General features: G+C 37.9%; 1 protein-coding gene across 1 annotated transcript in view; it reads left to right on the top strand.

The window, feature by feature from the left end:
- The window catches only part of pamr1b (peptidase domain containing associated with muscle regeneration 1b), a 31,167-nt gene that overhangs the window by 5,591 nt on the left and 7,330 nt on the right, over positions 1-18,246 (top strand). Inside the window, exons 2-6 of the mRNA XM_026919778.3 lie at positions 5,444-5,620; positions 7,774-7,899; positions 8,129-8,243; positions 13,281-13,498; positions 13,776-13,883. Of these exons, the coding sequence (XP_026775579.3) occupies positions 5,444-5,620; positions 7,774-7,899; positions 8,129-8,243; positions 13,281-13,498; positions 13,776-13,883 (744 nt within the window). The remainder of the gene's footprint in view (positions 1-5,443; positions 5,621-7,773; positions 7,900-8,128; positions 8,244-13,280; positions 13,499-13,775; positions 13,884-18,246) is intronic.

Below are 18,246 nucleotides of genomic sequence, written 5' to 3'. Positions count from 1 at the left end.
CAGACAAATGAGAAGGAGAAGGAGAAGAAAAAGAAGATACCAGGCTTGAATGAAAACAAGGATAATGTGAGCGAGAGCCAAAAAGGTCAATAAAAATTTATTAAACAAAGTCTATAAAACGTTTACTTAAATGTCAATGTGGTGTGAGTGGATGAGCTGTATTTATGTTCCACATATATTAAATTATTATTGTGGGGTTTCTTGTTTTGCCAAAGTTCTTTCCAAAGTATTTCCAACAATATTTCTCCCAAACCCTTTTCCCCATTATGTAGGCAAATAATGCTTCTTTCCAAAAATATCTAATTAGATCATAGTAAGTGAAACACACACATACACCACACACGCACACACGCATGTGTGTACACTCACGCACACACAAACACACACAAACACACACACACACACACACACACACACTCTTCATGCTTTCGGGGGTTCTCTCTGCTTGTAAAGTATGACAGCAGATTTGAGCTCTGTAATCTGGATGCATTTTGCAGGTGTTGAGTGGATGCCTGAGTGAAGGTGTGCATGCTAGCCTAAATATTAACCACTACATTATAAAATGTAAACCTGCTTTCAGATAATGGTGGGTAGGGGTGCAGAGACACATGAATGATTTTAAGACCAGAAGGTCTGTACATCTCAATTTTATTTCAGAAGGTCATAAAGTTAGCCAGCTCTATATGTTGCAGATGTGCAGGACTCATCTTTACAAAGGCCTCAGTTAACCGTATACTCAATCAGTGTATTTAAAAAACTCATTGAGGGTTCGGCTGTGACTTTAGTAATAGAGACCCTATTATAATAATAATAAATAACAGCTTCTACTCAGAAGGCTTTAGTTACTGCTGTGGGTCTGCTTAACATAAAGATGCTTGGAATAATTTTCCTTAATTAGTGTGAAACTAGTCAAAGGAAACCACATAAAGGGTCCCTAAAACAATAGCAAGTATTGTTCACATTCCTCTGAATGCACAAATCTTTCAGGATATCTTTTAAGTGCATATATTATTATATAAGTTGTTAATGATGTACAGGCATGAAAATGATAGAATTACCTGTCTTTGACTGACATGTGATAGTAAGCCTTTTAGTGGCTTTCATTACATAGTATTATATGAATGATTACTGTGCTCAATCAATAGAATGCATATCAACAGGAAGTTAAAGAATATCTAAGGGATGCCTAATAGCATCACACTTATTTGATCAATGTTCTTGTCTTGCAGTTTGCCTTGTAAAGAAGCCAGTTGAGACTTTCTTCCTCTCCTTGGCTACGTAAATCTTAACATTATTACGTAAACCATAGAGAGCCTAAGAGCCTATAAAGTACTCACATACCCATTGAGTGCATCAAGTAGCATCTTGGTAACATAAGCATAACACAACCATAGCACTCTCACGCACATAGTTTTTTTCACCTGGTCTTAAGGGAGTGTCTGTCACCCCAGACAGATCTTAGATAACATGCTGGATTCTCCTACTTAAGCTAATAACCAACAGCCCATTCACATTATAGGGGGGCACTATAGCACTATATACTTTACAGTATTCAACTATATAGAGTAATGCTAATCCCTATATTCTCTTAATTGCAGGCACTTGTATGTGTAATATGTATTTTTGGTTTTTGATGAGGAAGAGATTAGAAACGAGGGGCCCATACTAATCTTGGCTTCAATTAAGAATGTGGCCTGTTGTGTTCCCACAAATCTCTCACCACACACACCACATAGCACAGTTGAGATTCATTGTGATTATAATCTGGACTACTGACAGACATTCACATTCTGTAAAAATGTTGATCAACACTTATGCACCACAAATAACTGTAATCCGTCCCATTAGATCCTACCTTTGCAGACCACTGTGCAAAATATATCACCTATACCAGAATCATTGTATCGTTGTATAAAAGCTTTAACACTCTTTTAAACTTTTAAATGTCTGATTGTGATCTAAGCAGGTTGTGCCTTGCTATAATTCTGAGAGTTCAACACCTTTCACTCTGGGAGTGAAAGACAAATACACACACACACACACACACACACACACACACACACACACACAATTAACTAGATCAGAAATGTCTGATGCTATGAAAGTTCATTCAGTCTGTTAAATATTTTCAAGTCCCTAAGTAATGAGCCATTTTTTCATGTATAAATATTCATGTGTTCTATCCTTTGTCAAGGAAACCCACAAAATGGAAAAAGAAAAAGATCAGTTTTGCATTTTTTATGGGGCGAGCCAAACACTAGAAAGGGTGTTGGCATTAGTTTAGACTTATATTTGTACTAAGACTCCTTGGTAGAAAGGATTGAAAATATGTTGAGTAAGATAAGATAAGATAAGATAAGATAAGATGTACCTGTATTGATCCACCATAGGGGAAATTCAAGACAATGTCTGTTATAAAATGCCACACTGTAATGTTGATGGTAAGGACTGCATAAACTATATATCCAAAAGTACTGTAGTTGTACACCTGACTATCACAACTATATGTGCCCTGTCTAAAACCATGGGCATTAACAAAGAGATGGTCCCCCCTTTGCTGTTATAACAGCCTCCACTCTTCTGGGAGGCTTTCATGTTATGACTCAAGCACCATTTGTTGCCCGATGATAGCTCTGAAACAAAAACAGTAAATGAAAGTAAAAGTCACCTTGCTTTTAACAAGTTTTTTAAAAAACATTCTGGGTTTCTTGGTCACTATCACATAAAACTGAATGCATAAAAAAGGATTAGATTCTGATCTCCTCCACCTTTGGCCTCTTTAAAATGCTAATGACAATAATTCTGGAGGACACATGAGCATGTTGATAGATCTGGAAGAAACCAAAATAAATGAAAATAGAAGGCAGGAAATTTCAGGCTCACCAGCAAAATCTTCTTAACTGATTAAAATCTTCTTTAAATGCTTAATTTGCCAGCAAGCAAATTCTGTAATGATCTATAATAAGTGAGAGAAATTTGCAGAATGGTCTTAAAATATACTTATTAGGCTATATAGTTAAATTAAAAGGCAAAATAATGGTGGCAATGACAGAGCTAATATTTACATCTTAATTTCTACGATTACAAATAACATGTGGCCCATAATGCAATGTTTTCTACATTTGACCCCTAAATTCAAGTTGTTGAGTTCAAGCTGCAACTCTTGGGCCATTGAGTAAAGCCCTCTCTGCTCCAGGGGCTCCCAAATTGTGATGGCTAGACGACTAGGTCATAGCATCCCCAAAACGGCAGGTCTTGTGGGGTTTTCCCAGTATGCAGTGGTTAGTACCTACCAAGAGTGGTCCAAGGAAGGACAACCGGTGAACCGGCGACAAGGTCATGGATGCCCAATGCTGTGTGTAGGGACCAAAGGCTAGCCCGTATGGTCTGATCCCACAGAAGAGCTACTGTAGCACAAATTGCTGAAAAAGTTCATTCTGAATATGACTATAGAAAGGTGTCAGAACACACAATGTATCGCAGCTTGCTGTGTATGAAGAGTAGCTACAGACCTGTCAGAGTGCCCATGCTGACCCCTGTCCACCGCCGAAAGCGCTTACAATGGGCACATGAGCATGTGGATGGCCGAGTGTGTGTGTGTCGCTTACCTGGGGAAGAGATGGCACCAGGATGCACTATGAGAAGAAGGCAAGCAGGCGGAGACAGTGTGATGCTCTGGGCAATGTTCTGCTGGGAAACCTTGGGTCCTGGCGTTCATGTGGCTGTTACTTTGACACATAACACCTACCTAAACATTGTTGCAGACCAAGTACACCTCTTCATGGCAACGGTATTCTCTAATGGCAGTGGCTTCTTTCAGCAGGATAATGCACCCTGCCACACTGCAAAAAATGTTCAGGAATGGTTTGAGGAACATGACAAAGAGTTCAAGGTGTTGAGTTGGTCTCCAAATTCCTGAGATCTCAATCTGATCAAGCATCTGTGGGGTGTGTCTGGACAAACAAGAAGGATCCATGGAGGCCCCACCTTGCACCCTACAGGACTTAAAGGATCTGCTGCCAGATACCACAGAAGTCCTTCAGAGGTCCTGTAAAGTCCATGCTTCGATGGGTCAGAGCTGTTTTGGTGGCACAAGGGGGACCTACACAATATTTTGCAGGTGGTTTTAATGTTATAGCTGATCAGTGTATGTGACAATAAAGGCTGTCTTTATGCCTATATGGGATTTTTAGCACTCCTTTTCTAAATATAAAACAACTTCAGTGATTGTTAAAGTATGTCTACATTTATTTCAAGTAATTTATGTGGTGAGAGCCTTGCATGTTCCCTTCAAGCCCCTAAAAGGTTTTAACATGGGCCTGGTCCTGCCACTGTTTTTCTCCAGAAGACTGTGATTACTGGCGTCTGAGTCATGATGAACTCCTAGCAGTGTTTGGATCTAAAGTTGGCTAGCATTCTCTCTCTTACACAAAAATAATGTGACAACATGGATTCGCTTCAGTTGAATGTCCGCATTGCACAAGGATAAACCGTGATGAATCATAATTCGTTTGTTCGCCAGAGGGAGATTTCACAGTTTGTACCACAACAACAATAACAACACGGTATGAGGACGTTGCCATGGGAGATGTGGAGCATATGAACAGTGAGCTGAGGAGAACTGCTCAGTGCTGCAAATCAAAGCTTCTGTTTTTCTCTGTTTTCTCATTCCATGGCTGAGTTTCCACCTCTCAGCTGAGGGCATTTAAACTCCAGGTTACATAAGGCAGACCATGTGCTTCAGCCTCTGAGATTCCCCATCTCACTCTTTGACAAACAGAAATAAAGCATGGCCCAACAAATATTTAGATTTCAGTTTAATTTAGTTTATCATCAGAAAAGCAATTCCTGGAGTAAGATGTATTTTTTTTTGTTTTAATGTTCCTTAGAAAACCATTGAAATGCCCGATAAGCTGGAAAGAGAGAATTCCCAGGGGCTATGACTGTGTATTTGTTGAGCTGCACACACACACACACAGTTTTCCTTGTGGGGATCAGCTAAATATTCCCATTATGTCAAAACAGTCAGATATTCATATAAACACATCTATAGTCACTTATGTGAGGAAACTATATGAGGACATGCTACATCACTGGATTTTGTTAACTAATAGAGACACAAATGGGTTTTTTTCTGGGTTATAACTCATTTCAAATAATAAAATGCAAGTTACTATACTGCACTAAATCATTCCTGCGACATTTACAGTTCTCTTACACTACAGACATGCTTTGCAGCAGTGAGGTCATGTTAAAAATATTAATAGGCAGTCTTACAAGTCTAATAGCAAGGAAAAACTGAATTTGCAGAGAAAATAGTCCAAGTCTCACTGAGTGTGTGGAAAAGCAGCCCCCAGTGTCTCAAACTTTTAAGCTCATCAAATCTTCACAAATGTACTAAATAGAATAATATGTTAATACATTAATCCATTTTGTCTTTCAGACTACAGATATCTGTATAACTTTTGCCCTGGCCCAGAGTGGAATGTAATGTGTAGAGGATGTTGCGAATATGATGTGATCCGATGTAAATGCCCTCTTCAGGGTACACAAGTGGGATATGCCGTTCCATGCTGCAGGAACGCTCGGCATGAATGCGATCCCTGCATCATCCATCCAGGTAAATCAGACGTCCAACTTCACACACAAATTCAATGTAAATTACAGTCATTTGATATGAGAGTCAGAGAAATGCATGTGTTTGTTCAGTACTCGATTCTGATTGGTCAGAAGGTGTTTTTTTATTTTTTATATAACAATTTTTTTCTAACAGCAGCTCTGACAGTAGTCAAGGCAAATCACGGGAATGTTAATGCCCTTGTTCTAATATGCTGTATGGAAGACACTCACATACTTTAAGCCAAGAATAAACTGATTTTAAGTGCTGTTAACAATAACAACAAAAATTTATACTGACTGCTATGGTAAAGCTTTCTCTAAAGAGAACTCGTTTTAACGTTTATGGAAGGAGGCTCCACATGCTTTAACTTTGAAGTTGTAACGTTAAATTTTCTGCCTCAATGAAAGTTCTCAGGATGGAATGCTTTACAGTTTGTGGTTTCTCACTAACACGAGAAGCTGAGTTGTTTGTGATAATAGCTTCAAGAGAAAGAGAAGAAAGTGAGGCTGGTGCAGGAATGACTTTTATAACTGTTATAAAGTAAGTGATAACAGAAAGTAACTTGTCTTGTGAACATTCCACATTAAATGTTACTATAAAAGGATAAAACATCTTTGATAAATACGATTGCGTAATTGTTGCAAGTTGTTTGGTAGAAATGTAATTCAGGGCATGCTGTTAACTTCACTTTGCAGTGGGGCCACATCACAGCACCGCATTGTTGATTATTTTCACCATATTGTGCTTTATTCCTTAGTTATACCACAGTCCTGTTGAATTCTTGAATCTGATTGAAAATCAGAAGGTATTGATTCATTTTTATAACAGTAGCTCTGACAGTAGTTCTGGCTGCAAGGCAAACCACAGGTTTATATTAATGCACTTGTTCTAATACATGACAGCTTCTATAGTGACAGCTAATTCACAGAGACCTGTATGGCAGACACTTCTGTCTGATAAAGGATTAAAAATGTTGATGTGGTGATATAATGTAAGTGATCAGGAACTAACTTCTTCCACAGACGTTCCGCAACATTAAATGTGACTATATATCAATAAAAGGTATGACCTGGCATTATAATTGCTGACAAATTGCTGACATAAGAAGAATGAAACACTTTGGGACATGCTGTTATTGAAAATGAATCAATTCCATGCTTTAAGTTGGCACACATCACACCACGCCATCATTGATCGTTTTCCAATAACAGCACAGCCTGTTGTGTTTTATTCCTTTCATGCCTTAGAACTGAGACAATGAATCACACCTAGAACACATCACATAACTTTCTATCTCTGCCTTTGACGTCAGGATATCTGATACACCCCAGACTCCTGTTCCAAACTCCCATGGCCCTCTTCACCCTTTGAAACTTCATAAACTGTGCAGCTCTGTAGACTTTCATTTCATTGCTCTTTCTCTAACAAGGACTATAGTGTTTCTTTAGATATTTGATTTTTGCGATTACACCTCAAATAACTGTCATGAATGTGGAACTGGAGGCAAAGGAAACATTTAGGGTCATTAGGTAAAGGAAAATTGATTGTGATGGCTCAGTGTGAAAGCCCAGATGACACAATATGGGATTTTCTATAAATCTTGTGCTGTTTTTACTTGTTTTTAAACTTGAACCCAGTGAGGGTGTATACGGACATATTCTAGGTTTAGTGTGTGTGCGTGTGTGTGTGTGTGTGTGAATGTGTTCACAAATACCAGATGTTCATAGTTAGATTCATACCTAGGCAACTGTTTTACTGCCAAAATTTTAAGAAAAAAGTCATTAAAAAATAATAGCCTCATAAAGTGAGGACTCTGACTGCACAGTGACGTAGTCATAGAGCTCCTGAAACTGTTCACAGAATTTTATATCTTCAACTCTTACTTATTTTTTAGTGTTTCTCACTCCATATGTACACCTCATCCCCACTGGCAGGATTTCTCCAGAGCTCTGTGAACATGTCTATTTCAGGAAGTTCCTTCTCAGTTAGCTCAACTATAATGTCTTTAACAGCTTATATGTTTATGGGCACATGTTGGAAGCCTGTTAGACATGGAGAAAAGCCGAGTTACCACATAGCTTTATAATTCCTCAAACATCGAACAGTCAAACATCAACACCTTTCTTTCTGACTGCTTTGTCCTCTTGTCAAAGGCTGCAGCATATTTGAAAACTGCAAGCGGTGCAATAATGGGACATGGGGGCCGAGGGACGACTTCTTCATCAAGGGCCAATACTGTGCTGAGTGCCGTCCTGGGTGGTCTGGTGGTGACTGTCTGAGTAAGCTTCATCTAACGTCCATATCTCACGTGTCACTCTTTCATAGACACTTAACACATTGATGATATCTCCAAACTGCCGGCAATTTCAATCAAATTTTGTATCAGTTGAAAGTTAAAAGATATTTAGAGACTGCATAATGATACCTACAAATGATAAAAAATGAAAATAACGATGAATGAGTGAATGAACAAATTGATGGAGACGTATATGTATATCTACATTGTAGCATGTGGTGGTGTGATCAGGAAGCGGCAAGGTCATCTGGTTTTGGAAAGTTACCCCACTAATGCCCGCTGTGAGTGGACCCTGCAGGTTAATCAGCCTTTCACTATAGAACTCAGGTAGGCATTTCTCACTTTTTGGCACAAACTGCTCCCATGCAAACCATCTCTGTTTCTCTCTTTAATCATATAAATGCACCTCCTTTACTGCAGTTCACTCCACTTCATACTATATATCTTCATATATAACTCATTAAAAATCTATGTACTAATAGCAATAACAGAAACAATGCTACTAACAATTCCATCACAAAACCCAGGAAATCAGAATTGCTTTACCTCTTAAAAGAAAAATTTGAATAATAGAATAAATGGCCAACACCACCTCCATTTCTGAATCATTCTAATTTCCAGTCATTTCTCCTGTTCTTCTTCATTCTTAACTTTCTGCTTTTCCATGTTCTAGCTTCTTAGTGCTTTAAAATCAGTCACCTCAAAAGATGTCTGTGCATCACTCAATAAAAAGTCACCAAAATGTCATTTCTTTCCAGGAAATGTGTTGACCTCTATCCAACATGCAAGTCCGCATGCCTGCATGCAAGCTGCATCTTCTCCCTAAGTTTTTGCATCATTCTTTCCAAGATTCAATCCTGGCCATTCACACCCAGCCTCTTCCTTATTAACCTCTTCCCTTCCTTATTGCCATTAAATTTCTGTGTAAATGTACATGTTTGGCAGGAGCTTAAATAATTCTGCATCTTCAAATAATTAAGTCAAATCTTTAGCAGCAAAAAACAAATACTGTCAAAGACCATGAGCACATGGGCAAGATCTCTAAAGCCTTGAAATGGTAAATGGATTGTACCGATTAAAAATATCATTTGTCTTGTAAATAAGGTTCAGCTTTTACATTTATCTTCTTATAAATTGCTTAGAGTGTGTGCATGTCGTTTTACAGTGTGCAGTTTGTCACAGAGAACTATGAGGCCCTTTCGACCCTTTTGACCTTTCAGACCATTTAGAGGTCATCACTGAGATTTGATATGAGGCCAAGTTCTCTGCTTGGGTCAGACATCTAACCCCATACCTCTCTTCAAAAAAAAAGAAAGAAAGAAAGAAAGAAAGAAAGAACTCAATGCCTCACACAAAGTGTAATGTATGTAAAATACCAACATTCAGTGAAAGACTATTACATTACATTACATTACATTAATTTTTTTTTTTAATTTTAATGCACATGGTTTGATCTTCAGCTCCTGAAAGAATAAATGTTGTGGAAAAACAGCCAAACTTAACACTTGAGTAAGAGGGTAATCCCTATTAAAACTAGTACAATTTATTTTCAACAATCAGCTGCTGCTTGACACTTTTTACACTAAACTCAGAACATTGTAATTGAATCTGCTGTAGACACCCAGAGATGCACAGCTTCTCTGAGTGTCTATGAGCGCTGTTTCGGGGGCCTCAAAGGACATTCACGTGGGCTGTGCTGTCCAATGAAAACAGTTTGAGTTAAATTAAAGGAACAGTGCGATATTTCAGTGAAATATTTGATCATTTGATTTGATTAACTGATATATTGAATTCCCCCAAGATTGAGGAATCATGTAGACCCTTTGGTAAGCATTTCATTGCGGTGTTTTAATGAAATTTTTTGGAAGCCTTAAAGCAATCACATGTGATGTAGTTATACATCATATATCTTGGTGGTAGGACAGTATTTAATAATCTACTTTTTTTTACAGATTCTACATAAGTTTAATGTAAAAATTTGTTAGAAAATTGGGTAAAGAAAACTCATTCAAGTTGCCATTTTGATGATACCAGCATAAAACTTTCATGTAATGCAATCTCTGTAATGGTACAGACCTGAGATGTCATTATACAGTGACTGCCCAATATGAATATATTGTTGAATTTAATCTTTTAGTACAAATGTTACAGCTGGACCAAACTCAGGTCTAATAACATTTGCGGAAATGGAGTGCAGGGAGCTGTTTCTGTGACATGTATGAGCTCTATTCTTCACTGCCCAGGAATCAGTACAAGTTTCCAGATGATGTGTCAGCAGTAGCTGTGTTTATTTGATAACTGTCCAAAATGAACCAAAAATGTTGAGGATGTGATCATTTTTTACTCATGTACCATGATAAATACACATATACAGGCCAAAATGTTTCCGTATACCACTCCTAACAAGCCTTCCCAAGAAGCGTCTGGTTTTGATTCACAACGTGGACTTGTGGCAAATTACACAGCTTTGTTTTACGAAGTCGCTCAGCAGCCTGTAAATGGAATTAGGGTCTTTTCTTTTATCTCATTACTTCATTCTGGCAGAGATGATTCTGGCTAATGGAAAGTTATGACTACTGGCATGCTCAGACTAAGCCTTGCTGCCTGGACACTCCAAGCGTTTACCAAGGCTGGCTGTGTCACGTCCCTACAACGATAATGACTAATGTGTAGCAAAGAGTGTCTGGGCATTTAAGCACTAATCTGTCTGCAGAAGCTTCCACCAATACTCATATGTTCTGACCTAGTTGTGTCACTCTCTCAGCTTTGTTCCCTTAATCAAGCAGACAGTTGAGAGCGTGGGGTCATTCCAGGTTGTGCTTTACACTATGATCTCCATTTCTATTTTCATGTCTGCTACCAGGGCAGATGTACATTACCATTTCCATTTCTCATGCACTATGATATGAGACATCTTGACATTTGTACTTTAACAAAGTGATTTAATAGACAAAACAAAATACTATAGTGACCACTTAAATGTATCATTTACACAGGATAAGCATAAAAAGCGAAAGGAGAAATATAAGAACAGTGACATAGAAAAAACTTCAGATGTCCTTGTGGCTTAAAGCAACATTCATATGTTAATTTAATCCACTTCTGCAGTGCTTTAAATATGTGTGGTGAGTGCATGACTAAAAGTGTGTGACCACATCCTGTAATGAGCTATATGCATTGAAAAGAACAATTAGAAGAGGGCAGTGTCTTGCTAAAGCAGGGTCACAAGGACATGTCTCCTTTGTATGGATTTTCTGTACTGCAGAGACGGTCAGCAGGAATTAGAGTTTGCCCAGAATGCAATTAAACACTTGAACCAGGACCCAGAATATTATGGCTCATTTACTGCTCTCAAATGTTGGATGAAAGATTCAGTAGCACAGAATGTAACAGACTCAGCTGCAAAGGAGGTCAGTGGACTTGAATCACACTTGGGTGTGTATCTGTGTGTACATTTCTGTGAGTGGTATGTTCTCATTCAACACTTGTACAAGAGAAGATTATAGCATCTTAAATGTGTGGCAGCCTGGAAGAACTCTTCACCCGGAGAGATTTTGACATTATCTATTAGATATAGTTCTGAAAACTACAAGCTTTCCTGAACTGAAGTATGTTTCTCTTTTGTGTGTATCTCAACCAGAAGTAAAGTTCCAGAAAAAGCGAAAGTTTCCAGTTCAGCTGTGGCACAGGACTATCACATTTTGACAGCCGGTATCTGATTACAGACTGAATTACTTAGGCTTAAATTCATGTCATTATGGTCCACAGCTATCCAACAAATTGATCAAAGCTTGCCGTTCAGTGTGTGAGGAAATCACATTTAGCTAGCAAGGTTTTAGCGATCTTAAGGCAGACTGACAGTTTTTTGCAACTGCGTTTGTTAAACTTCTCTCTTTCCTCAATTATCTTATCCAGAAGATAGCCTAGACAAGGTAAATAAAAACAATTGTTGGTCAAACATATTTATGGTATCTTAAAGTGTTTCTAATAGGTTTTCATAGAATATTTTCAGAAAAAAACTATTTGCCAGAATTCAGCCACAGTGATCCAAAAGGTTTTGCCAGGCCTCTGTGCAAAAACATACAGTATGATGAAAGCACAATATATTACAAGATAGACTACCTGGATAACATGTTAATGCATGTCCCTAGTCATATTGTGCATGACTCATCTGTATAACTTAAAGATCAAATCCTTGTTTTTCCCTAGTCTCCTATCAGAATGCAATGATGGAAACTTGGCGTGCATCTGATTTTTTACTACATCACAGAATGGTGGTCTTCCCTTCGCATCACCCCCAGCTGTCATCGAGTGAAAATGCTGAGCTTTTTCTCTTGAAAACACATTGCATGTTGTGATGTCAATTCCACATTGTCTTTAAGTATCTGTACCATACTCACTGCATATTTATATAGACAGTTATTTAGTATTAATGCAAGAGAATGTATATTTGTGCTCATTTCCACACACTACTCTGACTAGCATTTCCAATACATCATTGAGTTACCAGTATAATATATGAACTTGTAATCAAAACACAACACACATGTCACAACAGGTTCCCGTCTGGATAAAATCATATAAATAGCTGCTAACTTGTTGGTTATTGCTAAGATTTGTCCTGCTTTGCTCTTGTTTTACTTATGACCAATTGTCCCATTAGCAGCACACAGAAACAACTGCAGCCTTGTTCCCTGACATTACTGAAATTACAGGCTCTCAGCACAACCGTGATCTCAACATGAGCATCATGAATTAATAGCTTTCTCCACTTTAATGTCTCCTGCAGACAAGGTAGAAGTAGAAAAACACATAAACTCAAGACTCAAGAATGCTGGTCTGACTTTGTGACAGTGTTTATGAAAGAACGGAAATAAAATGCACCATTCTCACCTCTTGTAAAATATGGCTCATGGTGCAGTTAACACATTAGCTAACTAGGATGGTAGCTCTGTATTAGCCTTTATATCGCAGTAAAAAAAGAAAGAACACAAAAAAGCAACAGAAAAAAGCAAAGGACTATAAGTGTTCCAGGAAAACATTGCACTGTATGCTTGATTTCTTTTAGTGAAACAGGAATTTCCATGGAACTAAAGTGATTTAATATGGGCTAATGGCTTGCAGGACCGCGTTGGGTTCTCTGTGACTCAAATGAAATGACCGAGCAAAGTATCAATTTATCTTAATTAAAAGGTTGCTAAAGAAAGGGACATTCTGTGGACGAATGACAGCAGTGGAATAATGATGAGAGCCCAAATGGCATGCAGTTAAATATCCTATTATTATACAACCTCAAACAGTTTTACTCTCTCTCTCTTTCTCTCTCTCTCTCTTTCTCTCTCTCTCTCTCTCTCTCTGAGACAGGTTCATGATGCTGAGTCTGGAATTTGACCATACTTGTCGCTATGACTATGTAGAAGTCAGAGATGGTGACAGTATAAACTCTCAAGTGATTGGTCGATACTGTGGAAATGAACGCCCACCTCCGATCCATAGCACTGGCAATTCCCTGCACATACTGTTTGTTTCTGATGGCTACAAGAACTTTGATGGGTTGTTTGCCATCTTTCAGGAGAACTCAGGTAAGACAGAGTGTAAATGCTACAGATATATATATATATATATATATATATATATATAGGTTCTTAAAATGTTGTTTTCTGTACATTATCCTGAATAATATCTAAATAACAACTACACATATGCCATTAACTAAAACAACCTGAATTACAGAAATAATTTAATTCTCATTTTATTTATTCATTTTTGTGCATATCATACTGATATTCTTAACCATAATTTTCAACTAAACCATGCCAATTGTTGTTTGACTTTCTTCTACAATTAAAAACTGTGCAGCATGCACCTCCTCCCCCTGTCTGCACGATGGCACGTGTATATTGGACTCCTCTCACTCCTATCACTGTGCATGTCTGGCTGGGTACACAGGAAAGAGATGTGAATATGGTGAGTGATCCATTAGCTCTACATACATTAGTTCTATATATAGTCATCTCCAGAATTATTGGCATCCTTGGTAAAGATGGGTTAAAAAATCATTTTAAGACAAAGTATTTGTGGTTAAGTAGCGTAATTTCTCCCTGCAAATATGAGTGAAATCTAATATTTAATTTATGTATATTAATTTTACGAAAATACATAAATAACACTTATTTCATATATGTTGTTGTTGTTCTTTCGACTGCTCCCGTTAGGGGTCTCCACAGTGGATCACCTTCCATTGTACGCATTTTGAATTGGCACTGGTTTTACGCCAGATGCCCTTCCTGACGCAACCTTCCCCATTTTTCTGGGTGTCAAAGTTATTAAAAAAACCTTCAACCTCCTTCTGCCAGGACTGATATAATACCAAAAAATACCAGACAAAAATCTGAGACAATACCTCAGTGCAGAATCTGTCCAGACCTGCCACAAAGTGCTCAACAGAAAAGATTTCACTCTATCAAACGGAGATTGTGTGTTTCAGTCCTGATAATGCCACCGCTATGCTCTCTGTGTGAGAGGGATGACATGCTCTCTCTGCTGTCAATCATAGTGACTCTATCCAATCATGTGCATCTGTGAGCTCATGTACATGTAAGAGGGTGGATATTGTTTTCGTCTGAGTGCGTTACGCTGCCCCATGATGCAGCATGAGCAGCAGTTTGAAAAAAATGCTGGCTTCACATGTCTCAGAGTAAGCATGTCTTTGCTTTCACCCTCTCAGGTTGGTAGTTGACTCAGTCATATGACAGAGGAGAGATGGATTTGGCTAGGACCAAATTAGGGAGAAAATAAGGGAAAAACTCCATGGTCTGAGTTCCCCTCTTCCTGACTCTAATCTTCAACTCACCTGAGAGGTTTTCAGTGGTGTTTTAGATCAGGGGACAAGGATGGTAAAAGCTTGATTCTGTGATCGTTTAAATATTTTCCTGTGAATTTAGACATTGTTTTGGATCATTGCCCTGCTGGAAGATCTAAACATGAGCCAGGTGTAGCTTCTTGGCAGAGACAGACATATTTTTCAGCTCCATAACATTACAGATCTTTCACCATACTTAAAAGTAGGGATCCTTCTTTTTATGCTCAACCTTCCTTGAGTGTTAGTTGCCAAAATCTGACGATAGAACCTGGTTCCAGTAGTATCTGGCAATCCCTAGGCACTTATGCTTGTGGTTTCTTCTGGCCTGCCTTCCAAATAGTTTGCTGGCATGTAGACAACATCTAATTGTTGACCCTAAAATGCTACCATCTTCTGCAAATCTCCAACTATGATACTCAGAGAAATTATTGCCTCTCTAACCATCTTTTTCACTGTATGTAAGGGCAAAATACACTTGCACCGTCTTCCAGGAAGGCTCATTACAGCTTCAGTTGTTTTAAACTTCTTAATTATTGCCCTAACTGTGGATATGGATATGGATCAAGCATGTAGCCATTTCCTGATTTATGGAGGTCAACACACATTTGTCTCATTTCATTTGTGTATTCTCTAATATTCTTCATGTTGATGAATGACTAAGGGAAATTGGCCTCTGTGTTGCCTCATATTAATAACCCAGTGAAACAGAAAACAGTTCATGATCACATATTGTAAGTGTTCCTAAACACTCACATGAACTTAAAAAAAGTAAAATATAATTGGAAACATATCTCATGGAAACACAAGTCTTTTTGATTATTTGAGCCTAAATTTACTTCAGTTAAATGTAAGAGTTCTCTCATTATGTGAGTGTGAGATTAATCTAATTAACAACTGACATTCTTTTAAAACTGTAGTAACGTCACAACCCATCTTATATATACACAGATCTGACTCTATACAGAAATATGTAGAGAATTTCAGCATATTTAATATGTTAATATGTAAAACATATATTTTAGCAATTTTGTTTTAATGACCTCATTTTAATAGTCCCAGATTTGAAATACTAACTTCGGAATAGGTGTAGATGAATCAAGAAATATTTATTATTAAAGGTTTAGTGAATTGAGAGATGTTAGAAAATAAATTTATTTTATTGGAACACTCTAATTAGGCACTTGTGGCACACATATTTATGTTTTATAGTTAATACTAGCACGGCGTAGCACTGAGTCTTTTATCCATAGGTTTTTGGCTTTACCATGCAAATACACCTGTCTTTAATAAAAAAATTCATTTAGAGTCTCATCAGGAGCTGACAGCAAGCAGTTAGTAAGATCCATAAAGATTCAGGTTTCCTTATTTAATTGCTATTCTCTATTATTTTGTCTGGTCTGTAGCAATACTACTGATTATACTGGAATAAATAAAGCATAAAGAAACTGGAGGTTGTCAACCACCTTTAACTGGCAGTATAGCGTTCTCGTTGCTGTTTTATACAAGTTGCATTGCGGTAGAAAATTAAAGTTCAATAGTAAATTGCTTCTGTGTCAGTGTACACAATGTGTTTTTGTGTGAATGTAGTGCCAATGAAAAAGTCACTGTAACTTATAGACCACCTTCCACTCTCTCCATGTCTCTCATATGTTTGTGTGATTGAATGCTGCCACATGTTTCCACTTCCTTGCTATTACAATACCCACAGCTCCTGTGAAGACTGACTGGCCAATGAAAAGTGTTTCTGCTTTTTTTTTCTTATATTTTGGGTCTGTTGGTTTCATTTTCATGGCTAAATGTGATTCTATAAAGCTAATAGCAAAACAAACCCTCCCTTTAATATGAGCCAGCTTTTTCCATGCCCGTAAAATCTGTAGGAGGAATTACATACCGCACTGTGACTACATACATCCCTGGTTCCCATGAGAAATATACACTAGACTACCAGGTATGCACTGAGCACCATTTTAAAACTTCACTGCACTTTGGAAAACATGTGGCCTTTAACTTGTCCTCACTGTAGGAGAGCTTCATAAATTCTGGTTTGGATATGCCTCAGTGCAAGAATGTGACAATTACGAAATCCACTTGTGACATTATGTGAATGCTTACACATTGGCACAATACACAGGATTTAATAGACACAATCAAGCTTTTCTTGCTGCATATCAATAAATAGCTTGGAGAAAAAAAGAGAGCTCTGAACATTCCTGACAATCATTGCCTGCATTGTTTGGAGGGTGTGAAGGAAGGCCTGAGGCTGTGGTTAGGGTCGTGGCCAGGTTTGGGTTTGGATTTGGATTTGGACTGTGTGTGCTGTGGTTGAGATGACATTCATTTTATCACCTCACCACAATAACAGCTTCGGCAGAGCATTTTAACAGGGTGGGTTATTCTCCGGCTGGCTTGGCTTACGTGCTTTCTGGATATCCAATTGCATTTTTCCCCAATTTGAGGGATGAGAAGAAGGAAACAGAGGATCATGGAGAGAGTGAGCTGAACTAAGGGAGGATTCCTTTTATGCTGTTAATGTTAGAATTAAATATTACATGTGACACCTGCGTTAGGTTCATCCTTCAGAGGTGTACAACAACATGTCAAGATAACTACCTTGATCAGGAGCCAGTGTTGTAGTCATTTATCTCTCCAGCCTATGTTTGTTTAAATGTCTTAAGCATTGTTGTAGGAATTACCCAACTCTATTTATCATGTAAATCTCATTCCCAATAACCATAATAGCCACATTTTAAAGATTGCTTTATCCCTACAGAATACAGCTGTTTCAGTCCTCATCCTTCACGACTTCTTATTGCTTTCCAAGTAAAATATTTTTATGCCATTATCATGAAATCTTAGTCTTCATCATGTCTTTGCTAGGTAATGACTCAGTTAAACTATGATGATCTAATTAAATGTTCAGTAACCTAATTGTGGTTTTGTGATTTTTGTGAGCTGTGAAAAGAATTATAGGAGCCTGGGGCTTTTAGCCTTTAAAGTTGGAAGGTGTGATTTATAAGCATTTGTAAAAATCTCTCTCTCTCTTACACACACACACACACACACACAGGCTAATTACAAAATGACAGGGGGCGTGCATTATAATGAATGTTATTCAGCTTGGGGGAAGCTTACCAGGTAACATTCTGAGCAGGCTGAAGATGAACAGATGACAGGAAATCCAATGTGTGTTGTTCTCGCAGCACATGCAGGTCATAAGTGTGGGCTGATCAAGCCAGAGACACAGCCAAGCTGCTGCTCTACTGCACTGCTTTGCAATGGAATTTATTAACCAGAAGTTGTTATGCAATTATACAGTTGAGTAATGGTGTGCCAGAGAAGACATATGGTAATTTTCAATGTAATTTCTTTATCATGACTGAAAAAAAGGGAAATGCCAGAAAAAAAAGTCTACATCCAAAATTAAATTTTGTTGAACAGTATGAAAGTATGAACATGACGAAAACTGTT

Source organism: Pangasianodon hypophthalmus, chromosome 9 (assembly GCF_027358585.1).
Source record: "Pangasianodon hypophthalmus isolate fPanHyp1 chromosome 9, fPanHyp1.pri, whole genome shotgun sequence".
NCBI lineage: Eukaryota > Metazoa > Chordata > Actinopteri > Siluriformes > Pangasiidae > Pangasianodon > Pangasianodon hypophthalmus.
Note: the sequence above shows the minus strand (reverse complement) of the source record. Positions and strands in the feature narration are given on the sequence as shown.